Source organism: Brienomyrus brachyistius, chromosome 8 (genome assembly GCF_023856365.1).
Source record: "Brienomyrus brachyistius isolate T26 chromosome 8, BBRACH_0.4, whole genome shotgun sequence".
Taxonomy (NCBI): domain Eukaryota; kingdom Metazoa; phylum Chordata; class Actinopteri; order Osteoglossiformes; family Mormyridae; genus Brienomyrus; species Brienomyrus brachyistius.
The window spans coordinates 21767120-21793361 of NC_064540.1; the positions used below are offsets into that span (position 1 = coordinate 21767120).

At 44.5% G+C, this 26242-nt stretch overlaps 1 protein-coding gene and 1 long non-coding RNA gene across 3 annotated transcripts in view; one reads left to right on the forward strand and one right to left on the reverse strand.

The window, feature by feature from the left end:
• The window catches only part of igsf21a (immunoglobin superfamily, member 21a), a 172377-nt gene extending 156521 nt beyond the window's left edge, over positions 1 to 15856 (reverse strand). Inside the window, exon 1 of the mRNA XM_049021682.1 lies at positions 15402 to 15856. Within this exon, the coding sequence (XP_048877639.1) occupies positions 15402 to 15540 (139 nt within the window). The 5' untranslated portion in view covers positions 15541 to 15856. The remainder of the gene's footprint in view (positions 1 to 15401) is intronic.
• On the forward strand, positions 465 to 3727 carry LOC125747020 (uncharacterized). 2 transcript variants are annotated; one of them, XR_007399135.1, is made up of 3 exons: positions 465 to 592; positions 1932 to 1999; positions 2885 to 3727. It is a non-coding gene; the product is annotated as an uncharacterized LOC125747020 (long non-coding RNA). The 2 variants fall into 2 exon arrangements; XR_007399136.1 differs by lacking the exon at positions 465 to 592 and adding an exon at positions 776 to 808.
• Positions 15857 to 26242: the final 10386 nt, after the last annotated feature.

Below are 26242 nucleotides of genomic sequence, written 5' to 3' on the forward strand. Positions count from 1 at the left end.
TGTCGGCTCCCATAAAATCCATACCTCTAACAGGCTGAGACCTGGCCGAGCCCAAGCAGGTGCACATTTATACCAGCCGCTGGCACTTACTGCCGTTAAGAGGTTTTGCCGCAAGCCATGCTGGTGGTCTGGGCAGATCCAATGTAGGCAGGGGAAAGCTCTGCCTACGTGAGTCATACGGGGTTAATATGCCCAAATATTTGTGCTGGCCATGTGGAAAGCTAGCGAAGCGGCATGCTAAGAGACCAGTGTGACTCTTCTGTGAGTTTGGCTCCCTTGCACTTTTGAAGGGTGCAAATATCACGAAAGAATTCACTAGATCAGTTTTTCTCAACCCGGTCGCTGGGGACCCTGAACACAGTCCATGTTTTTGCTCCCTCCCAGCTCTCATTAGAGGGAGCAAAAATGTGGACTGTCTGACAGGGAGCTGGGAGGGAGCAAAAAAACATGGATTATCTGGGGAACTCTGAGGAACGAGTTGGGAAACATTGCTCAAGATGGTCTTTTAGATTATGCTGGTTGCTGGTAGGTCTTCTCCACCTAGGAACTGCCCTCTCCACCCACAAGAAGTGATGACTGGATATAGAGCCAGGTGAGGATTTTACAGCTCTTTGCTGCGTAACACTATAGATGGCCGCATACTTCAAAGAACGTGCGGACGAAACGAAATCGGACACGTCAGTGAGAACAATCTGTCGCACATTTAAAATGACGTGCTGCTTTGTTCGTTTTACGTTTTACCCTAGAGGGTCCAGAATGCTTTCGATGTAGACCCACATGCAGCATGCAAAGAAACATATCGTGGCGAGTATGTGAGTCATTTTAAAACTTTTAAAATGAAAGTTACTCTCTTTATTAACAGCTGTATTGGTTTGATAGTAACAAGAGCACAGATGGGGAAGCCAACAATTTATACGACACTCCCGGCTACACGCTAAAGAAACACACGCACTCCATGGTAAATATTACACAGTTACGACATTTACTATTAAAAGAAATATGTGATTTATTTCCCGCGACCCAGTAGGATAAGCGGTTTGGAAAATGGATGGATGGATGTGATTTATTTATACTATTTAAAGTGCAGTTTGTTGCAAAACATGCATAATTAGTCCTGCTGACCAACCCCCACGGCGTCACATTTATATCAGCCAATTGTGGATAGCAAGTGGGATCAGAATAAAGGAAAAAGTTCATCTCGGGGACGGTGATCAACGCGGTAATTACCCCTCATACGATGTCATATTGCCAAAACGGCGTTGATTCCGTCAGTTTCGTTTAAAGTATAAACCATGTTTATTCATCTGCGTAAGAACGAATCCCATCATCACAAATGGACAATGAGAAAAACAGCAGTGCCCGCCCCACTCTCGTGCGTACCCTTTATACATGCAGAAAAAATGGCTCCTCTCTGAACATCGCAACCTGAGTCACCTACTTAATTTATATGTGCATATAAATGTGGCACGAATGGAGTAAACTGAATAAATATATAAATAAAACACAAATTTTTCCCAGTCCTTCACCACGGCACGCAGAATGTTGTGACCCCCACTAGCTGGATATAAAACACCGTATCAAAATGTCTTAAGGAACAAGCAAAGGAAAACAGAATAAAAAAATATATATCAAAAGTGGAGATAAGTGCTGCCATTACACTCTATACAGCTTTTGTCATTAGGCAACATATAATTAATCACTGACACCCACTGCATGCACTGAGGTATTGTCTTGAAGAATGTGCCTTCCACCCCCTTTGTAATTTAACTCTGCTTTTTTTAATTAGACAAACACGGGCAGTATTTTTGTCACACACACACAGAGGATTTGAAGTGACTGAGGAGTTTCTATCGTTTTGAGCACAATTCCACCCCCACCCCACCAAAATCCAAAAATAAGTATGCTTATTGTACCCTGTCTTTGTGCAATAGGCTCCAATCACCCAACCCTGAATAAGAAGTTGGATGGATGGATGGATGGATGGATGGATGGATGGATGGTAGGTATCCTTACTGCCATCCACACATAGTGGACTAAGATTGTTCTGGGTACGTGCTGGGGGCGTCTGAATGCACCTAACTAAATAATATCACAAACTATCTAAATAAAACAATAACAATTACCACTTGAAAAAACTAAGAGATTGCAAATTTAGCTGTGGAACTGAAGTAGCCTTTAATGTATTTCACCTCAACAAGGAAAAGAAATGCAAAAACAAATGGCTAAATAATAGCTGCAGAATAAAGAGAAGGGCAGCTGGGCGCTGGCTTTGCGAGGCGCAGGGTAGCAGCGCGGGAATCAGCCTCTGCGTAATTCACTAGGCATTATTTCCTTTCACGCATCCAGACCCCAATGACTCGGGAGCGTCACAAGGTGTCAATGTGAAAATTGCATAATTTGACATTTGCATCCGGTAATGACTAGCTCAAATATGGGAGGGGGGGGGGGGTGGTTATACATAACAAAAGGTGTGCTGAATAAATAGGAAAATTACTCCTCTCAGAAAAAAAAAACATTGTAAATTCTTTGGTTAGAAGATATACTTTTGTGTTTTTTTAATATTCCTTAGCAATGAGATAAAAAAAAATTTCCACCAGCCAATTGGGTAAGTGTGTCGACCGCTCACTTCCTGATCTAAAATGCAAATGATGTAAACAGGAAACAAGTGGGACTTTTTTAATGTAAGAGCCGAAGGAGGTGAGCCCATCAAAGGACGGCTGCTGGGAAATGGGATCCCGGCCACACCGCGTCTCCTGCCAGCTTCTGTTCTCATTTCTCGTGACTCAGTCGTCGCTGTCACGGGCAGAGGGGAGGGCAGAACACACAGAGAAGCCTTAGATCATCTCAGACATTCCGTCTGTTTTTGCTTAAATCTCCTCACAAGGTCTGTCACGGGGGAGCGGAGATCCACAGCTCTGAAAGCGACGTGGCAGCAGATTGGCACTCCTGTGTCGAGCGTTAGGAAGTGAACAGACGCGAGGGCCCACTGGACCGGGGGTCTGTGTTGGTGACTCTGATGTCATGAGATGGAAGGCCGTCATTTACATCCACGCCTCAGCCAAAAAACAATTTTAAAATTTACAAACGATAATAATGGAATCCTTAGTATTATTATGACTCTCTTCCTGTGCACAGACATGACAGGGAATAGTGCATAATGTTTAGAAGTACCTTTGAATGTCTGTCCCTTAGATAAATGCTCTAAGTAGCTTTCACAAAAAAAAATACTCTGGCTCACTGATTATAGCAGTTTTTTTATTACAAAATATAAGAGCATCAGTCTCATGAAAACATGCTGCAAAGGGAAATTTGTCACCGGCAGCTAGTTAACTCACCCGGCCGACTTTCTCCCGGAAGTGGGGCTCACAGGAGACATTTTGTCTCCACCCGCCCCCCCCCCCCCCCTTTGTAATTGCAAATTAATGAAAGTCTCCGCGCACAATAGACGACGCCCGAAAAAATGAGCAATTTACATACAAAATTAGACGGGTGCGCTTGGAAATGTCAAAGTACGCCCCAGACGTTTTTAATGACTTGCAAAGGACACGGCGAAGAAGACGCAGCCTCCATCGCTTTCTGGGTAACGGCAAAGATGCCTTTTAATATTCACCAGGAACCGCAAAAATTCATTACAGCGTATTTTGAGAACATCTTCTGCTATCCAAGCAACAGAGGAATAAGACACTATTAAATTCTGATATAAAATCCTGTGATATCATATGTTCCTTCTAATAAAGGCATAAGACTTATGGTAGTGCCGTTTCTTTTAATGAGATAAAATTAAATTGAGGATTTTGCATAAAATCTAGCTTTAGCGCCATGTTGTATGCAAACAGCGGCCTTTGCTGTCAGCTACGCCGTAGCTACACTCATCTTTAATTTTTATGTGTTCCATCCTATAGACCGTACATTCTCTACGTTTGCAGTGACACACACTCTTGTTTCTCTCCCCGGCACAGTGAGTATCTCGCACAAACTATCCTTTTCTGTGAGGCCGTTTCGTGAACCCTAGTATTTACGCCATTCAAAGTATTTCAGTAAATGTAATCACTGGTGCCATACCGCTGAGGCAGTATATTATCCTCAGGAACGAAGGAAGATGAAAGCCAGGCTTCAAGGTAAACGCCATAGGATTTACTATCTTCGTTCTCTCAAAGAGAAACAGGTTCAAAATCATACCCTTAATTACTTGTTTTTAAATGGTGACACTGGTTTCCGGTGAAAGTTTTAAAGAATCTGAGATTGATTTGCAAGAAACAAAGAAACATCATCCACAAGGATAGCGTACATGGACGGAGAGTACGCGATGATTATATAAGATCTTTGGAAAATGATGGACATGGAACATTTGCAAAAAAAAACTTCATCCTTGAACTTCATTTGCAAAGCAAGTTAACTGGGCTTCTCCCCCAGGACAGCAGCCCGGTTCTGACCACATCGACATTCCAGAATAGAGGGGGTTCTGTCGTGTATTGAGCGGAATAAGTCATAGATTACGAAAAGATCACCCTCAGTCCACCCATGAGATCCATTGACACTGGAAGTTATTCCTGTCCAATGAGCTATATCAAATTTAAAAATCCAATCAAAAGTTCTTTTAGAATAGACAATATCTTATCTGCAGGAGCAAATTATAGATAAATTAAGCTAACTAAGAACTACAGTGAAAAACGCACATATTTTGTCACTGACTCAATGACAAATTCCATTAAGAAGTCATTTGTCTTTATTAGCCATCTCTGAACGATAGTTTGCTAAAGATCATTTTTAGGAGTGATTGTATTCTTCCGCATTGTTGGCTCTAATGATACATCCTACAGTACCATCAATCTTCCACGTAAGTGAGATTAAGCTGCGTTTTAACAAAGCGATAATCATGTTCTTTAATGCTTCGTTTAGGAACATTTAACAGACATATGGACACATTCTTTAGCTGCAGTGCTGACCTGTAAATTTTGGACAGGTAAGCCAGAAAGGTTCAGTGGTGACCAGCAATCACCTCCACTGAATTTTGTTTATGACTAAAAGACAAAAACTATGTGACACGGAGAGACTGTAAATACATGACAAACAAAAATGGGAGAGGAGATTCAAACTGCTAGCGGCAGACGCGCGAGGCTGTAGTGTTAGCCGCAAGGCCGCCATGGCAAGGTGCTGTTACAAATCAACATTTGCACTTAAACTGAGTTACGTGCTCTAATTTATTGCGTCGACAGCTTAAGTACTGGATTCCTAACTTCCATGAGTGGATGGAAAATCGCCAATAAGGTCACATTTAGCAACACAACAGAACACAAGAAGACTAAGAAGGCTGTACACAGTACCTGCAAATCATTCACAACTTTTAGGCTGAGCAGACTGCAGAAGGTGGACACACAGGAGATGGTTTGAGCTGAGATAAAGGGCAGATCCAGATACAGGTAGTCCTCAGGTTGTGAGGAGATGGATGGAGCTGAGGAACAGGCAGTCCCCAGGTTACGAAGAGATGGTTGGACTTGTGATACAGGCAGTCCTCAGGTTGTGAGGAGATGGTCGTAGCTGAGATACAAGTAGTCCCTAGGTTACGAGGAAAAGGTTGGAGCTGAGATACCGGCAGGCCCCAGGTTACGAGGAGATGGTCGGACCTGAAAAATAGATACTCCCAAAGTTACGAGGAGATGGTCGCAGCTGAGATACAGGCACTCGTGAGGTTACGAGGATTTAGTCTGAGCTGAGATACAAGCAGTTCCCAGGTTATAAGGAGATAGTCAGAGCCGAGATACAGGCAGTGTCCAGGTTACTAACGAGCTTCGTTCCCTAAGCCTATCAATATTCAATATTTTTTTTGTTAAGCTAGAATAATAATGCAGTACATAATAATAGCAACTTCATATGATACAGAACTATACATCGAGCCAACGGATCGCTAAAGCCACTCAGTGTTTTCATGAGCATCACAAATTAGTGTCTGCATTCATTATTACCAACCACTGCATTTATCTAAAATATTTAATACAATACAGTCTTTAATACAGTTCGTTCGTAAGTACAAGTTGTCCATAAGTCAGATGTGATGAAATTGGGAACTGCCTCTATTGTGATTAAAATAACAAAGGGAAGACTCAGATACAGTACAGTATAGTTTAGTGGTTTCCAGTTAAGACATTTTGGTCCAAGTCCAACACAGGCATGTCCCAAGCAGGCAATCGAGGGCTTTAGAATTTTTAAATAGAATCTAGAGTGGAGGGACATTTGAATTAGTTTGGAGGAGGGGGGGTTAATAAGGACGGGTCTGAAACTTGGAGTAATTACTGTCTAATGACGTTCATAATCAAATGGACAACTTGTGCTGTCAAACTACACTCATGTAAAATCAACATTCGTAATGTCTATCATGACCATAATTTTCTGAAGAAAGTTTAGAAAATAATGGTAATAAAAATCAGAATAGCTTTTTGACTTTTTCTCTAATCTGTACTGAGCAAATTTCAAATTAGACCACGACAAAGCGACGAAATATGCTATCCCATCAGCACCCTCTTCACTGTCACGTTTAAAGTATTATGTTTTTTTAATTAACAATATTGCTATTGATTTTTGTATAAAAACTGAGCTCAATCAAAGACTGCCGTGACATTCAGAAATTAAGGTTCAGTGAACCTAAAAAGCCAGTCTGAAGCTGAATGGATTTCAAAGGCCGGGCTTGAGTTAGTAGGCTAGGGGCAGCAAGTGGGTCATCAGCCCTTCAGTGTGGATGTTACCGGCAACCACCACAACAAACTTTATTTCCGATTAAAACAGAACTGGAAGTTATTTCAGGTCAGCATCACTCGTCGTTATTCCAGATTGATTTTTCTTTTGATTTAACACACTGCATTAGCAATTAAAATAGAAAAACAAGTTAATTGCATTTCAAAATTCCTGTGGTAAACATGCTGAAATTACATTCATTCGGGCTTCATCTAAACGTAACTGATCTTGAAAGAATCTGTTAGAAAATAAACATGTAAAACATGAGATGCCTTAGACAGAGGGGATGCAAAATACCAAAAGGTTTAGCCGTAAAAAAAAATATCTTGCGGATATAAAAGCGAAAAAAGGGGCAATGACAAAACAAAACCCCAAGAATAAACAGCCACCTACACCAGGAAAGACAAACAAACAATTAGAGAAAAGCTAGAGGTGTTATTTATGGCAGATAGACACTTCCACCTGGTCTGGCTGCCATTCCCCTGCACATCTGGCTCTAGTTAGCCCTGCCAGTTTAATCCGGTCCATCAATGCCAGCTGGGCCATATTCACAGAGGCAAATTCTACACAGGGTGACAAGAATCCTCTACAGCACACAGGCCAGTGCCAATGCTCTGCCCCGTAATGCTCCAAGCAGCTCGCAGATATGACTATGAAACTGCTGCAATGTCAATCAATTTTTGTACTTGCTGTTTCCAGGAAATAGAAAGTTTACTTTCCCCCCACAGGTCCATGCACTCTTATCCTTTGGTTTTATCATGCTAAATGCAATTTGGCAGGACCTGAATTATGCGCCCACAATGTTTACCCCCCTAAGCACTTTGATTATTATCATCTGGAGAGTCCTGACAAAAGCCGCAGGACCTTACATGGTTAGTGTAGCGTGACGTTCTCGAGGCACGATACAGCACCCAAAATACAGTCATCTCATGCCTCGGGGTGGTGGTTCTCGTGCACCACGGCTAAAGAAATCACATTTAACGTTGGTTCTGTCTCTGACGTGGATTTAACAGTCAACCGACTGTCAAGATGCAACAACAGGCAACAGGCACAAAAAAAAGAGGTTTGGGGCTTCTGTGCGGTTCTGCTGCCTGTTTCCTGATTTCGGGTCCTGCACACCTCTTGATTCGAATATTCCTGGAAATTGTATAAATTCTGTTTTCTGCTTTCTCTCTTTTGCCATACTGGCTTTGTTAAAAACCTTCACACGTTCTAGACCAGCATGTGTCGAGTTAGTCACAAGACTTAGATTTTTACAGTTATAAAGTCAAAATATATAAAAGACAAACAAATACAGAAACAGAGAAAGAACACTGTACACTGTATCTGATTCTTGTAGTAAAGTGAATTAAGCATTCCTGTTGGTGACAGCTACGTCTTGTTAGGAAAACACCACAAGCAAGGACAACATTTCCTTCCTCCATCAAAATGGGCAGCGCTTTCCAAAAATGCACTCCTTTCGAATAGGCTGCCTCCTGGTCTCCCTGAAGCGGAGAACAAAAATATCCATTCATTGACAGAAACACCTTCACTGGGATGTAATTACTGTTGTTCTCTCATGTGGCACCGGTGAGGCTTTACATAGAAAGACTTGGGTTAGGGGGCCAAAATCGGGATTAAATGAAAGGCAGTTCAATTCAGAGGACTAATGCTATAGTTCAGAACCTCCTGAGGATGGGGCATCGAATGTATTTAGAGGCACCTCAATACCAGACTTTTCAGCTTTATAAATCCTGTGCTGTATAACAAATAACATCTTGTTCAAGAAAAATAGAACATTGTATTCTTCCAGTGTAATGTTTCTAATTCACCCCAAGATCCATAATGCAATATTTTTCTAGTTTATTCAGTTTCCAAAAAATGCTTTTTTTGTCTCCTGAAAAAATAATTTAGTTCAATATAGCACTAAGTGCCTTAAATGGATTCCTAATCATGGATCCTCTGAAAGAGGAGAGTATATCATGTGTCCGCCGTCATAACGTCAAAAAGGGCATCAGAGAGATGCTCTGTCATAAGCGCTGCTGGTTAGCAGAAGAGGGACGTGATCGGGCTGTGACACGGCTTCTGAGCACTCGATTTGCATTCCTCTCTGTCTCTTCCGAGTGACGGGCTAAAGGGGAAGAACAGATGGCTGTCCGATTGACTCATGGGCTAAAAAAAAAGAAAGAGTTCCTCCAGGAACCATGACACCAACAGTTCAGGAACCTCATGAGGAGGACAAAGCCACAAAAAGTAGAACAAGTGCATGTGTGCAGATACTCAATGTGCTTATCTAGGAGGCCGGGGAAAAAGCAGTAATTACAATGGGGCGTGTATTTAAATCTTGGGATTCCTCTGTACTGTGCCTGGGCTGCATCACATAATACACATGCATCTCTATCATTTAACATTATAGTACATCATATCAGATCAATTTAGGGCTGCTTGATTATAGCAAAAATCATAATCACGGTTATTGTGGTTAATGTTAAGATCACAATTATTTAACAAGATTACTCATTGACTTTTGGAATATCGTGCATTTATTGAACTTTTATAAAACTTATCCTTTCAACAGTGGATTGCTTTGAACCCTAAATATACTTCAACTGAGAAACAAATAACCCGGGGCTGGAAAGGTATGCGCAGGGGTTTAAAACACAAAAGAAAAATTAAACGAAATAATATGCAGCACGATAATCATTTTACCTGGGTTATTTTGTTTTGTTAATTGTTGGAAGGCAAAATCGCAATTGAAATTAAAATTTGATAAATTGCCTAGCCCGACATCATGTCATATCATAAAATATCACATCATCCTGACTGTTCAACTTGGAACTCTCCAAGCAACATCATGGTGGGAAGGATCCCTGTAGGACAAAGAGGCTGAAGAATGTCACCTGACGGCACTTGCGCCCCCTGCAGGTGACTCTGCGGTAACATACGGCGTCATTGCTGGCGACGCCAAACCGCCATAACGGCTCTGCTTCAGCCGCGGCCAAACAAGGGTCTCGGAGGACGCCTCCGGCAGCGGGCGCGACGTGAGACTGATATCATCTAAAATCTGCTACATGAGCTCTGTCTGTAAAGCACATAAAAACACTCCCCACCCTTAAAAATCGAATCAATTTCGGGACATCTGGCAGCGCCAAATGAAGATATAAATCTAGGCGGCATTTGTTAGCGGCAATGGATTTTAAAAGCTAGCGTTTAAAATGCAGTCGAGACATTCACACTTTAAAAAAAAAACAAAAATTAAGATTATCTCCTGTTGCCTTCAGGAAATATGTTGTGGACAAACACTGAACGATAATGCCATGTAAAATAATTATGCGTAATTAAATCTCACCAAATTCAATAAAAATACTACACACATCAAACAAATTCTTTTGAGATATAAAAACTAAACATAAGATAGCAGACTTTCAGGCGGATTCCTGCTTTTCTTTTTCATCATTTGCAACATGCAGGAATTCCAAGTAATTTAAGCAGTTGCTGTGGAGCGATGCCACCAATGGGCAGGCTTCTCGGGCTGGGGGCTCCTCCGGCCTCCCCGTCTCTCACAGCTATCCCCTTGTTTTAATTGTCACGCTGACTTTCCAGGCACTCGAAATCATTTTTTCGCTCCCTTTACTTAGCGTGCTCTCGCTTTTTCTGAGCCTTTCACATCCATTCTGCAGATTTTTTGGCCATTCCTGTTTGGCAATTCGTGCGGAGTCGCTAAGACAACACAAAGGCAGACTAGTAATCCTGCTCAAAAATAACACAAAAACAGTCAAGAGTAACAGTCCTTTCTCTTAGCCACGGAACTGGGTCTGCATTCTGCAGAACATGGGGAGAAACCGTGAGGATGCTGGCAGTGACATCCAATCTTTCACAGTTCAGTCCTGGTTTCTCACAGTTAAATTTGGTCCTTCAGTCAAGAAATGGTCCATTGCAAAGTTTGCATGAGCACACGGAGCAAACACAAAACCACAAGACAAAACCTTGTGACTATGACAAACTTTGGGGATACCTTTAGGGTCATCTTTCAAAACACAGTGAGGCTTCATGGCCACAGAAAAAGACAGATTTCACTATCTGTTGTAACCAAAACTGCCACCATAAAGGTTTTGGCCAGTCTCACACAAATGGGGGCCAACCAGCCAAAATCTGCTTCCCTGGAGCAGAGGAAAGGTGACAGGTGTGGCAGAACTCCATAACATTCTACAGGCACCAACCTGGGGAGTTAAACTGACAGAAAAATTAATGACTAGGGAGGAGGATGTTCAAATGGAAGCTGAGCCCCCGGTGAATTTCACCTAAGAACCCCCCCCAGAAGGAGCAGACAATGTCATCAAACATCTTTAAAACCAGCCAGTGGTGGAAATCAGCAGCCAGCCCTACACTTCCTCTGCGGAGCGAGTCCTATGAAGTCGTAACACACTGACTGCTCAGCTATACTGAAAACACGCAATTACATCCTGTTTGTCAGTAATCACAGCCTCTCCTTCTGGAACAGTACACTGTTATGCTGTCACACAGCATACAGCATGTTATATGAGAGATTTAAATAAAATAATAATATAAAAGGCATTCAATTAACAGTTACAGCCCCAAAAGGATAGTAATACACTGATGTAATTAAATGTGCTATAATTAATTGTACTTCCCAGCTTTGAAAGCCCAGGTTTGTGATTATTAAAGCAAACACCAGCTAGACCAGGGGTCCCCAACTGGGAGACTCCGGTCAGAATCTGGACCAAGATACAATTTAATCCGGACCGCGCCAGTGACCACGATCGTCATGCCCCCCCCTCTGCTCAGCAAAAGTTATCGGGGGCAATGGACCATGGCTTTGTGTTGCTGATGGAATTTAGCCCTGGGGAAAAATAGGGACCCCTGAGGTAGACTGCAGGTGAAGAAGGGGAGAAGCAGGCAAGCCGAACATGCACGAGGCCCAGCTCCTGTCCCATCGCTGCTCTCCACTCGCTAGTGCCAAGGCCCCAGCAGCCATCATGCTGCGTCAGACAGCGGAAGGGCCCCCCCCCCGGGAGCCTCACAGACTGTCAGAGGGGCTCAGGTTGGGAGCGGAAAGCGCAACAGCACGGATGTTGTCAGAAATGCCCCCCCCTCCCCCCCCCCCTGGCTGGAGGCATCTCACATTGCTGCATCATGCACCCCCCCACTACTTTCCACTGCCCCCCCCCCCCCCGCCTCCCACCCCCATGCCCTGTTGGAAGTTCTCAAACCCTTCAGTGGGGAGAGCTGCTGTTCTGGAGAAGGAGTTTATGCGGAGCTCACAGCCCCCCCCTGCTGTTCTTTGCCTCCCCCCCCCCCCAACTCTGAATGCCTGCTCACAACTCACTCTATATCACTTTTTCCCTCCCTTTTCTTAAAGGGCCCCATATTGGCATTGAAGAACTAAAGCAGTCCTGTCAAATAAAACATTCTGCCTGTGCTGTAGTATTTTTACTATTAGTACGTAGCAGTAGTATTGCATTGTTACTTAAATCTTGCTTTTGTCCAGGATGACCAGTTAACTCTTTCAGACAGCTGAATATTTTACTGGTTTGATTCAGGTTAAACCACGCATAGGTACAACAAAAATGTCCCTTCCGTGATTTGACCTTGAAACCGTTCAGCCAGTGATTAATGCCAGCATTTCTCAAACTGGTCCTCGGGGACCCCCAGATGGTCCACGTTTCTGCTCCCTAAGGTAAGGTAACAGCAGTAAGGGAGCTGGGAGGGAGCAGGAACACGGACTGTCTGGGGGTCCCCAAGGAGCGGGCTGAGAAGCACAGCTTTAAGCACTACGGTAGGCATGTGTCCGACAGAGAGTCCACCTGGCCCAGGGGGCTGGAACGGCAGCGGCTTCCCTCGGGACTCAGCAGCCATCAGAGGCAAAGCATGGTTCAGATTCCACTCAAACAGTCACCACTCCTAGCTAACACTGCTCTCCCTCAAGGCCATCACAGTATTTAAACCAGCAACTTCAGGTCCCAGTCTATCAATAACTGAAAGTCCATGAAGCATGTGATATCGAAAGAAAGAAAAAAGAAAAAAACGAGGGCGAGCGAGACTGAGATTGGCTTGTCAAGTGATGCGAGTCCAGTCGGCAAAAAAAAAAATAAAAAAATCAATAACCCAAGATCCCAAGTGGGTTCTTTTTAAACTCGCAAATAAATGGCATCTCATTACGAGTAAAGACCTACATATGTCACCGGCTGCACAGAGATGCTACAACTTGCCGCTTTGTCTGGGGGGGATGTTTTACAAATTGGTTCCCCAAACACACAGACCCCTACAAGCTGCTTCTTCTCACAGCCATGACGGCCACTCCCAGGACCGGATGCATCGATGCTCATCGGGCTCTTCAGCCGCTTCTTTGAGCAGGTTCTCTGGGAGTTAATGGGTCTGAATCCATGTGACCATGTGCCCTCCTGGCAAGGAAGATACCAATCATAAAAATCATAAAACCTCACCTGTGCAGTTCAGATTGGATAGTGGTGCTCTGTCAAGATAAGTCTGTTCATTTGATTTTGGCGGTCTACTGGAGTATACATAATTCTCCATCTGGTCGAATCGGGCCGGAACGCGGGCCTGGCTCCTGAACTCTAGGGAGAAGGAGAATACAGCCAGCCAACTGCTAATCACATTGGATATAGCCAGTGATGCATCATCGGTCTGTCTCTAAGACACATCAGCAAGAAGTACTGGGGCTCCTTCGGCAAGGGAACGGGGGAGCGGGCTGTGAGCCTGGCGGAAGAGTTCGAAGGATCGGAAACTGGTGGTATGAAGCAAGTGGAGCCCATCAATTAGACCCAGTGCTTAGAGATCAGCTCCAAGAGGGAGTCCAGTCAGCAGTTAGACCACGTCGACACCTGCATGGAAGTACTGGGAGCACTGAGTGCAAGCGGGAATCCAGCTTGACCAGTACGGCCCACCCCGACATCGCTGAAACAAAGAAATTAGTTTGTAGATGCGAGAGAATGGATGCTGCAACCTTGTGTGAATGTGGCTTGGAGTGTGATCAAGGTATCAGGGCAACAGGTGTTGAGATGGAATAGCCTGACCCATCGGGGCTGACTCGAGAATCAGAGGCTTATGCCGGTCACCATGTGCAGTTATGGACCGAGCCTACACCGGTCGTGTCTCACTCTGAGCGCGGTTGGATCAAAGGGACCCGCTTTCTCACGTTGCCAGGTCATGTCGGGCTTAAATGCCACCCGGAGGTCGGCGGATAGGGAGAAGCAGGTGGCATGAAGGTGGCATGAAGCAGAGATGGTGTCGTGACGTTGTGGCTTAGCTGGGGATCATCATCCAAATGCATCTTCTGTCACACTGCAAACTTAGCCTGGCATATGGTCTCATTATCCATGAGGTCTCAATCACTGAGTCTCATTGGCAAACATAGTTTACTGTGGTACCTCATACACGTAAAAGGAGGAGGAGAGAGTGAGCAAAGGAGACAGAGAGAAATATGCCAGTGCTGTAGGTAAATTGTGAATAAAAACCCACTTTAAAATATATATATATATATATATATATATATATATATATATATATATATATATATATATATATATATCAAATTCTCTGTATTAATACTGTATCTCCATTAGCCAATGTTCTGAATGATTAGCTTATTTGATTAGCATTTTTTATATATTTTTTGTGTTTCCTTCATTATTTCCTCTTCCGCAAAAATAAATGTGAAGCGCGCATTACTGAAACACACCAACGTGTGTCACATCAGAGACCTGGAGTTCACCTTTTTCAAAACGATTTTCCCCTAAGCCGAGATACAGCTGCTGTACATCTACATGTCTTCCTGAAAAATCACTCATAGCAGGGAAAAAAAAAAAACATAAAGCACGTTTGTCCGATAACTGATGCTGGCGCAGAAACCTATCTGAGATGGAAACGTGAGGCGCAGTAACTTGGTAGGCTGGGAAAAACAACTTTTAATTGCTCAAAAAAAAAAACAAGCCAGACTTAACATCGCGATCGAGTGACAGTGACAAAAAGCAACAGATATGTTTCCCCCTAAATACGAAGTACTTTACATATTGATCAAGTTGACTTTGCCCGCAAATCCATACAAAGAATTCATTCACATGTGATCAATGAACAAACAAGCGCGGATGCAGAAAACCTCAAATCGTGATCAATCCAGAATATACATCAAGTAAAAAAAAATATTTAAAGCCATAACATTATAAAGTATACATGCCATCAGTACTGACCGGTTCACCTAAAATAAGACGCCGGCACGGCCGCTGCGTAATCGCGCAAGCGATTGAATCTGATGCTTAATATTTACCGTTGGCTTGAATCAGCCTCCTGTTATGCCCCCTCCCTTGCCACCCTCCCCGTCGGTGCCATCCCCAGAAAATGCCAGTGAACGAAAGGGACACTGCTTTAGAAATGCAGAGCCTCCATGACGCGAAAGGAGCGGATACTCAGCCCAAACAGCGAAGGTAGAAAGTTGACATTTGCGAAACACACACGCAAGAATTGCGCAAGAAACTGCCGAAAGAGGGGGAAATGGGCAATGGAGGTGAGAAACCGAAACAGCGCTGGCACGTAAAAATCCCGGGCATACAGCGCTCCTTCTCCGAGTCTCTCTGGCTTTCTTTAATGGCAGAAAACTCACAGCTGGACAATTCGCGTTCAAGCCGATGCCGTTTGCAGAAGGGGACCCGACTTACCTACAGCCAAATCCAGCAGATCGGCGCACAAGAGGAAACACAAAGAAAAGACGGTCATCTTCCACGTATTTCGCAATAAATCCCAAACTCCATCTGCGTTTAGCTGCTCTCCTTTCCCGGGCTGCGTAACCCACACCATTCCAAAGGTGCGAAACCGGGCGCTCCCCGCAAACTGCTCATGTTGCGATTCGGATACGAAGAGAGGAGGAGGGGGGGTGACGGTGGAAATAAAAGCGGATCAAAACATTTAGACACTTCAGCCAAAGACAACGGATACGAAGTTCCACTGGAGAAAAAAGAGCAATGTTGCAAAGCGCAAAGGTCCCCCCCCGCACAAGTCTATGGTCGCAGCGCTGCAGCGGTTGTGGATTAAAAAAAACCACAGATACAGATTTGGATGAAAATCTATGCTCTTCACTCAATGCTCATCTTCCCCCTCTCTCTCTCTCTCTTCCTCTCTCTCTCTTTCTCTCTCTCTCGCTCTCCCTCCCTCTCTCCCTGCCTCTTTTCCTCCCTCCCCTACACAAACACACACACATACACATATACATTCGCCTGCGCACTCATTTCACACAATTTTCCATAATTCTACCCCGGCTTTCAAAGCCTTGCCACTCTAATTCTGTCCGATAATCCGATTTATTTCTGATGGATTTTGTCTTTCCTCTCTCTCTTCTTCTTCTTAAAAAGATTTTCTTTAAAAAAGAAAGAAAGAAAGATCATTATGCTCTGCACACTGCTTCGCGTTGCCCAACACCAGCCTGGGGGGGGAGAGACCAGGACAGGAGCAGCAATATTCGGCACAATACACATTATCTTGGGTTAACCCGACTCCGAATTAACCCCGACTCGGTCTAACCATATGGAAACGTCACGCACTGTAGTTAGACGCCTTTGCACCGGATCGACATTAGAAATACTACTGACTGCAAACGGAGGATTCAAACAAACCCTTGTCGACGCAGCTTCTGCAAAACCAGGGCTACGTTGCAGTACCATTGGGTCTCGTTAAACTTTTTGTTTTTGATTTCTAATGTTTTTTTTTACGGCTGTGGCGGACATCAGCCTTAGCCGCGCTCCTCCTTATTCCGGACCAATGCTGGATGCCGCCGGAGCGCTTAGGCGCCGTTTGTGCTCCGTCTCCGCAGCCGGCTATAACATGCACGGCGCTATCAGGCATTTTACATTATTAAATAAATGAAACACACCGATTTGACGATGATTGTCCATCTTTATCATTACGGAAACCTGGTGGAAGTGCACGTTTAAAATAATCATGCGCAGTAAACTCGAGCATGTATGAAGTCGACTGTCAATCCTTTATCGCGGATTCATACAAGTCTCCCTTTGCAAAGTGAAACGAATACCGCAGGAAGAAACACATGCATTATATAGCACCAATCATATTATTATTATTATTAGAGTCAAACATATATTATTATTAACAATATGACCACAATAATAAGTGTGTCAGTTCCTGCTTGTATGCAAAAGACTACGGAAGATGCAGAGCTCCGAGAGCTGTCAGATCTCCGGTTGTCGGGTTTTAAAACATAAATGCTCTATATGCATCATTTTGCTACTTCATAAAAGGGGACACACTGTATTTTGAAATGCTAATGAAAACTCAAACGCAAATACATCTGTGCAGAAAGAGAACTAGGGCGGTAGATGTTTGCGACCCCCTGGGTCACGATCCCACTGCAGGTGTGTGAATAAAGTGGGCTTAATATAATTATAGACCAAACAACAAGGGTTTAAAAGCCGTATCAAGGACTCGAAACAATAAATTAGCAATAAGTGCTAATTAAGCAGGTAACGTGGTCGGTAACCACAAAGACCGACCCCGAATCTGTATTCCGCTGGCTTTTATGTCAGCTTAATTAAATTCAATTTACTTGGATTTATGTATGTTCATCTTTATTTTAGGCCAAGGCGACCTGAATATAAACTCCAGCTTAATAAAACTGGACTTTTTAATTTTTTTTTTCGCCCACGGAAGGACTGCTTAGCAAATATTAAGACGGTCGCTGTCAAAATGACAGGACATTTAACCAGCTCGAATAGAACCAAGGAAATGGTTATGAGCGTTCTGCTGCTGTTTCCATATCCTCCTCAACCCCACACACTGACAATAAGTCATTATTATTATTGTTATTATTATTATTATTATTATTATTATTATTATTATTATTATTATTCAGACATGGTGGCAACTTGAAAACTGAGTCTCTTTGCGTAGAATCTGCTCCCTGTTTCCGTGTCCTGTCCTGGTCCTTCTGCTTGCCAAGGTGATCTGTTGACACCCCTGTCACACTTTCATACCAATGTAGCCTTCTTAGCCTAATAGCCTACTACTTAGAATCCATGACCACATCGCTTTTGTTTATAGCATTTTTGTTGAGTTCTCCTTCTCGCCCCATGCATTTACATCTTAGCACATGTGCATCTTCCTCCCGAGACCCACCCCACTCAAACCGTCGCCTTTCCGGGAGGTTGCGGGTCGCTTTCCAGCGTGCAGCATGCCAAATGAAGGGCATATTTAAATATATTTATACAATCGCCAAAATTACATCAGCTGCTTTATTACACTGTCAAACCATTCATCAGCAACGTTTTGTGTTTGACTTCTAACCAGAACTTGCACCACCTCCCATCGGTTTCTTAAACCAAGTCGTCTGAAGGCAGCTGTCAGATTCTGCAACAAAGCAGCGCAACTCAAGCCGTGCCGTAAAACCTTTTACATTTCGTGCTAATGGTAGAAATCGCATTACGAGTCGCCATCTACTTAACGCTAACGTGCGGCTGCTGTCCGGAGGGCACTTTTTACTCGTTTTTCTGCACCAGCCTCAACGTCATTTTATACGTCTGTCTGAAAGGATTAAACTGTGTGTAATGCACCCGTTGAGTGGCCGGCAAACTGATATACTCCTACGGAGGTGAAATGTGACTTCAATCCAATTAACTTTATTCTTGTCTAGAGTCTTTCCCAACATCACTGCCCAAAAGCTCTTAAGCAGTGATTTAACACGTATAAGAACACCATGCAATGGCATATAGAGATAATGGTATACAGCAGTAGAAAGCTAAATGGGAAAAATGTCCAGTATTTATATGACTGTGCTGATATATATAACTTAATTTTATAAATGTCATTTCCTGGTAAAGGAGGAGAGACTCACTGGGTAACACTCAGGCCTCCTCCGCTATGGTTGTGGGTTTGATTCCCACCCCTGGCTTGGTGTGTACTTGCGTATTCTCACTATGTTTGTGTGGGTTGCCTCCCACAGTCCAAAAACATGTGGTTCGGAGAACTGGATCTCCAATTTGCCCATAGTTTATTAGCAGTTGGACTGGTATCCTTTACACCAGTGTTTCCCAATCCAGCCCTCGAGGACCCGCAGACAGTCCACATTTTTGCTCCCTCCCAGCTCCCTGCCAGACAGTCCACATTTTTGCTCCCTCCCAGCTCCCAGTAGGACCGGCTTGGGAAACACTGTCCTACAGGATGTACCCTCGGCCTCCAGGGACAGACTCCAGGCCTCCTGTGACCCTACATTGGATAGGCTGTTAAGGAATACTGACAGATGGATTTCCTGATGACTTGACTCACTCGACTTGGCGTCTGGTGAGCTCAGCATCGGTGGCTCCATATTGGGTTCTAGGCCCCGATTCTGCATAAATTCTGCACCCTTGTTAATAAGTGTGTCAGTTCCTGCTTGTATGCAACATGCCATGAAGTACTTGTCATATTTCTCGGTGTCTGAACACTCTTCCGGAAACGCTGGCATTAATAAATCATCCCTCATATTAATAAGGTTATTAGTATTACTGAACAGCGACCACCGATGCCTTCTTGGAAGAGTGCTTGTGAGTTCTCGTTTATTACTACAGATTATTAGAGGTTTCGTAATAGTTTATAAATGAATGCATGGAGTTCTTTTGCTTACGGGCCGCGGTATTGATGGCATGCATCTGGGCGCCTGCATGTCCTCACAGCCGTCTCCCTCGAATGTCATTCCAGTGTATAGAATATCGATGCTTCATTAATCCCCATGGGGTCTTTTCCGACCCCAACTTGCTCCCCATGAGACAAACATGCAGGTGAGAGGATGCTTGGGGGGGTCACAGCACAGGGTCAGCCTGCACGCAGCGCCCCTGGAGCTGGGGGTTAAGGGCTTTGCTGAAGGGCCCACGGACGTGTGACAATTCAAACTGGTGCCTTTCGATCACAGGGACAGAAGCTTATCCTACCTGTTTGGGGTCTCTAATTTTGGCAAGTGTAGGAGCCAAGGCTCTTCATACTCTAAAAACACCGAAGCATGCAGTCTACCTGCCAGGGAGGCACCCAGCAACCTGGAGCCCTTCCTCCAAATGACTAACAGCCAGGTTGAGCTGTACTGGGTGGGGGCGCCGTGGGGGAGGGAAAGAGAAAAGAGGAATGGGACATTAGACTCGGAGGGAGGGGTGGGCTCGGGTTGCAGCCAGCGCTCAGCCACACTGCATTACTGCTCCACATTGCATCTCTAGAGGGCAGCGTCAACAGCAATTTACTCAGGCCGAGGTGAGCGTCACATCTCTGCCTGCGATTCTGCCTCCTGTGCCCCTTGCGTGAAGAGTGCCCCCCCCCCCCCCCCCCCGCAGCACGTTAACCTTATCAAGCTATAAAAATATCATGTAAGACTTCTATTTGAATTGTTTGTTCGCTTGCTTGTTTGTTTGCTTGTTTAGCTATAATGGAGGCATGAGCGAGGCAAAGATTGCACACTGTAAATCTGTCCTTATCACAGTATTTGCCTTTCATCTTGGACATGAACATCTCGTGTTCCAGGGAGAATCAGGAAGGGATCTACTGTTGCACAACTGTGGAGGTACTTAGTTTGAATGAAGATGTCAGCTGGTTCTGTCCTTACAGTCTGAATGTTTCAGTAGAGCAATTCAGGTGAAGCACCCAGCTCAAAGGTACAACAGGTGTTCCCCTGCTTGGTTTTGACCAAATAAGTCTTTGGATTACCACAACTTGTCCACAAAAACCACAGTACCTGGTTCCTGTGAGATATAAAACCAGAACCTGTATAAGTTTCTTCGAAGCAACCGAGATGGTATCAGATTTGATCCTTTGCGGATGTAAAGTGAAGGGAGGAAGATTGCCGGCTCAGAATTGCGGGGGAGGTCTATACAAGCATGGCAGCTGACCCGGATTTCTTCAGAGAATACTCTGAACAGAACCGCAGGCCGACGGTGGTCGGGAAGACAAGCAGGAGGTTTCGGATTCCTGCTCGCGGAAGGTGGCAGCCCTCACGCAGATGAAATCTCAGGTTTCCCCGGTGCAGGTGTGATCTGCTCCACACTCAGGTGTCTGCTGCCGTTCTTAATATCTTAAATCAGGCCTTTGTGCGGCAAGCAATTGATAACAGAAAGGAAGCCTGAACTCGGGGGTCAGCGAGGCAGGGGTGGGGGATTTAATCTGAAGTCTTTCATTCTTGCTAGAAATCGGTGATACCCTATATAACCTTCTGCAGACTGGGCTTCTTCTAGAAGGACATGCTGCAGACCGAGGCGCTGACTGATATTCCTAACTGGTATAGATCCAAAACCAGGCCAAATCGCTGATGTATCAAACCCAGTGTTTTTAAGTATTTTATCTAAAAAGGAAAAGACAGCCGACAATTAACGACCAGGACATGGGTATGTGAGGGGACTATAGAACAAGTTAGCAGAGACACGCTAACATGGCTAGAGGCCTCTGGGCTATTTGAGTTTTGAACGGGCCGCTCACTATTCTCTTTGATGGTGCAGCAGAGGAGGTAGAAGAAAAGATTCTGTCAAATTCGGAATTTTTCAGGACTAACTAGCATTCTTTAATATCTTTCTGCTCCTTTGCTTTTTTGCTTGGCAGCTTCACTTTTGAACTTTCTCGAACGGGACGTACTTATGCAATGTCACGGCACGACAAATCTGACAGCCAGGCCCGGGGGGGGGGGGGGAGGGGGGGGGAGAGTGGTTAAAGTTATCAACCAGGGAGGAGGGGTGGGGGTGGCGTTCAGGACCCATCAATCTGATTATTCAGCCAATCAACAGCCAAAAACATTATGACTGAGTCATTCATTGGTACGTAACAAAATAGCAACACTGAAAATGCTGTGAAACCCGGTTTAATGAGGCCGCTGGACATCCGGTTAGGTAAGCCTGTGCACTGAAGCACAAATATAAGTTAAAACGGTTCTTTCGACATCTGTGGATATCTAACTAATTCAATTTGTGTGTGGCATTTTTATTGGGAGTGATGCTAGTATGGCTGAAGTAGGGTGACGGTAACCAGTAATGAGTGTCCATAACTAATAATAAAAAGGCAATTAAATTAACCAGCAGCACCAGTCCAGACTGCACTACTGAACCCTCTATCAAAGCTTGTGGTGATTAAAAAATGGTTCTTGGGAGTTTTACTGAGGGAGAAAATGATTGGTTCAGAGAGATAGCCAATCAGATTGTATAGGAGGTGGGTCCAAGCCACTAGAGCAAGCCAGACTAAGACATCTGATTGGTTGATCGCGCCTCCTATAGTTGCTTGGACCCACCTTCTGTACAATATGATTGGCTATCTCTCTGAACCAATCATTTTCTCCCTCAGAACATTTTTGTGTAAGTAAAACTCCAATGAGCTAAAAAACGCCACACCTAAAATCAGTGAAACATCTATGACAATTAACTTGAGCGCACAGAACATGTTTACTTTAAGCCTTTTGGAACTGCAGCCATTGGCTAACATGTTTGCCATGTTGGAGTGTTTGACTCCATGTTATCGCGATTGCTGTTTTTTCTTCATGAGCTGTTAATACTGTACGCCGGGAAGCTGTTTAACGCTCAGCAGCTTTTTAATCCCCACAACTTGCTGCTTCAGTTAAGCAACAAAACCGTACCCCTGAAATACCCCAGAAGCCTCAGTAATAAAGCATTTCTTCTGTAATGCCAGTACATTTTCCCACTTCTAAAAAAGCTAATATATGCATTTCTGATGATGATGATGATGAATGCAGTGAGGAGTCACATTTTTTTTGCTTTAGAAACTTATTACAGTATTAAATTTATGGTGCCAAGGGTGTAATGTTTGCTCTGATCAATAGGGGGTGACACACCTTAGTGATCCCTGACCCGCGTGAGGCAAATAGAGCATAATGAAAACTGCAGATCTCCTCTATCTGTCTAAGCTCAGCCAGGCCTCTGGGGGGGGGGGGATCGCACACTATATGCCCACCCCCCCAAAACAAAAAACCTGCCTCCCAAACAGCTCCCATCCTCAGCTCTCCAGAGTCGGCGAGGTCGCTGATGGGAGACAGAGACCCCTGATGTGATTAATTGGCCATTTCAGGCTAACAGAGGACGTGTTAGAAATGAAAGGAGTCCATTCAGAATGTTTGAATACGGAACGTTGCATCCATCACTGATATAAACAAATCTAAAAACTCAGTCCCAGAGAGGCTCTTTATTACTCCCACAATTCTTTGTGTAAGGAAAAATTTTCTCCCACTCTGATCTGAAACTGTCTCCATTAGTGGTCCTCTGTTCTTGAATCAGCCCTGATGGTAAAGTAGCCATCAAGGTTGGCCTTGTTCATTTCCCGGAAGATTTAATGCACTTGAATCATCCCACCCACTGTAATATTTGCTTCACAAATACAGTGCTTACGTGGCTAGATTAGATTATTATTACTGCATTATATTCTTCAAAGCTTTTATACAGATTTGCATCTGTTAAATATTTGCTGGAGAAATTCATGCTAAGTACCTGCTTGAGGCATTTTTTTTAAGGATTCGAACCCATTACCATCCAGTTGCTTGTCTGGTTCCTATGCCGCATGCTTTTGAAAACTGGTGAATCTCTGGAGGTATGCAGGGAAACGCCAGCAAGCACATTTTAATGACTCTGGGTGTGCGGAACATGGTGGGGGGAGGGGGGCATCGCTCCCTGGTTGGAGGGGGGGTGGGGGGCATCGCTCCCTTGCCTCCATTTGTGCATTAGAGCTGCAGCTCTAGGGCTCCCACACTGAGCCAGCATTCGCTCTCATAATGACTGGACTAGCAAGGTGTGTTTTTCAGCAGCTGGGAATCACCTGACCCTCCTCCCTCACACATTTTAAAATATATATGCTGTACTTAGTCATTGTAGGGGTGGGGGCCACCATCCAACCATCTCCCCAGGATGTGTGAGTCAGGTGACCATGAGGGTTTGTCAGCTGCCTCCCACATGTATATCCCCCTACTTCCGCTCCCAGGGCCGTCACTCTTATTTACCGGTACCAAAAGTTGGAAAACTGCAATAAACAAAATCAAATTTGACACTGACTTCGTGAGGAATCGGGTCCTTACGACGCACCACCCGTGGAATCGGGAGCCGGTTCATGTTCCACGTTTTCCTCCTGCACATGCTGAGATCAGTCGATGTGAGGCGATGGTCATGAATACACAGTGAGGCGGGAATTAGCAGTATTGATGGGAACGCCGTATCTTATTATGGCTATCAGGTTATAAATTTAAAGTCGTACTGCCTAATTATATTCACTGATGTAGAAAATCCCCCTGGCAACTCTCTGAATCTCAGCCTCCTTAAATGAAGCTCGCCGACTTCACGGACCCTACCGCTGTGTAATAAACACCTAAGCGCAAGTCAAGCTGCCGCGAGCCTTTGCTATCGTACTTGTTTGTTTAGGTGTGAGAGAAACCAACGTTTAAAAGGCAGGAAAAAACAGTAATTAAAAGGGAGGAGGGAGGTACGCAGGGGAGAACGGATCCCTAGAAAAACCAGGACTGCTACAAGGCATACAGCCATAGCACAGCACACACAAGTGCCCCCCCCCCCGCCTACTGTGGGGGCTTCTTAGGCCTACTGTGCATTTTATTTGCATCTAAGACAGAGGACCACAGCAGGATGGATCGGAGGCAGGTTGGCGGAATTGACCAATGAGGATGGAGAGGCAGGGTCCTGATTGCCAATAATATCGCGGCAACGTGCTTACAGGGTGGTGTTAGTTTGTCAGGCAAGACTGGTGCAGTGTTTAAGCGAATCAGAATCCAGAATGAAAGCAGGCAGATTAAAAAAGTGTCTTCTGTTATGCGCCTTATCTGCCAGGTCAGCACAAGCTGGCCGGAATAGCTAGTTATGGTGGCTGTCTTGTTTCTCGAGGTAAGTACCCCCCCAGCTGGGGTAGTGAATGCATTTTGGTGATTAAATGCCAACACTGCCTGTGGTTTTCAGGGGACTGAGGAAGGAGTGACAGCTATTTTTCCAGAGGGTCTGGTGGTGTGTGATAGAGAGACCCTTTGAACGCCACGTGCTTCAGCTGAAAATGTCAGAGCTGAGAGCAGAAAATATAGTCTCCTCCACACCCTCCTGCTCAGCATGCTCCCTAACCGAGGGTAACGAAAAGCTCGCGGTGGGGGCCACAGCCTTCACCAGCCTGATGCTGACCCAGAAGTCCAAGCTTTCTTCGAACAGCCGGTATATAATGCCTTCTTGAAAGGGAGCATCAGAGCGGGCACTGGTTAGCGGCAAGGGCTGCTAACCCGGCTAGTCTGTCTCAGACCCTTCACACTAGAAGGTCCATTCTGGAGCAAGACCATCCTGCACGTTTCTTTCCTTTTATTTAATTTTTTTTTGTTTGCATGTATGAAAATATCCGGATCTCATTTCTCGTGAGAGTATTCAGATGTACGCCTGAAGGCTGGGATACTGGTCGTGTTGTGAATAAAAACATCAAGTTAAAAAAGAGCCCAAGTCCTTGCAGGCGGATTTGACTTTTGAACTGGCTGGTGATCAATGGGGCTCCTAATAAGATCTGACTAAAAATTGTGTTTCGTCCCACAAATCTCCCAGCTCCGAGCACTGGAGTCTTCTGGGTCACAGAACATCGGCCCACGTGACACAGTAACTGGAGAGGAATGCACATGAACACATAGTGTGTTTTCAGAAGTTCGCATTACAGTAACACCATAAACAATTTTCAGTTTTGGGGGAAGAGTTTGTTTATTGATTTGGGGTCTGATAAAAGTGGCTGGGGGGGAAAAAAGACTTCAAAACTCACAAGGGGTTGGTTTACTGGGTACTGTCAGCCACAGTCTGGTTTAACCCAATACATTAATGGCTCCCACTGGGTGAAGCTTTCTAGAACTTCAATCTCATCTCTTCCATGACCGTTTGGGCATTCCACATTAATGTCATTTTCTCCACCCCTACTTTAGTTCCCAACTTGTCGCCGGCCAATCCCAAGCCCAGACAGCATGTGTTGCTTGCTCGTTACATCCAATTAAACTTACATTTACATTTATTCATTATTCCGATGCTTTTATCCAAAAGTGAATTAAAGTAGAGGGTCGGGTTACAATTTATGTGCTCCCTGGGAGAAAATCGCTCCTTGATGACAGGAGTGAGGGTTAAGGGACATTATTTTATGGTGTAGGTGAGTTAGACAATCAGAATATAAATCCATACGAATGAAGGAGACAATGGTACCTCTAAATATCCAGAAGGCACTGCACTGCACTGCACTGCACCACTGTCAACATTTGTTAGGAAAAGGAACAATGGACAGGTTGCTGAAAGATCGATACGGCGATGCAACGTTCATAGACAAATGAATACATTCTTATATGCGTCACCATTTGAGAAGCGGATGCTTTTGCCTTTAAGTGGGGATCAGGGATGAAAGGGCCGTGTTTTATGGCCAGGAGACGTCCTTTAGTGCCAGTGTTGAACCATGACAGTTTAGGTTTTATCCCTAAAAACCACATACAGGGTGCAAAGCTAAGAGGTCCCTGGTAAGACCGTCCCGCTGTAGCCGTCAAAGC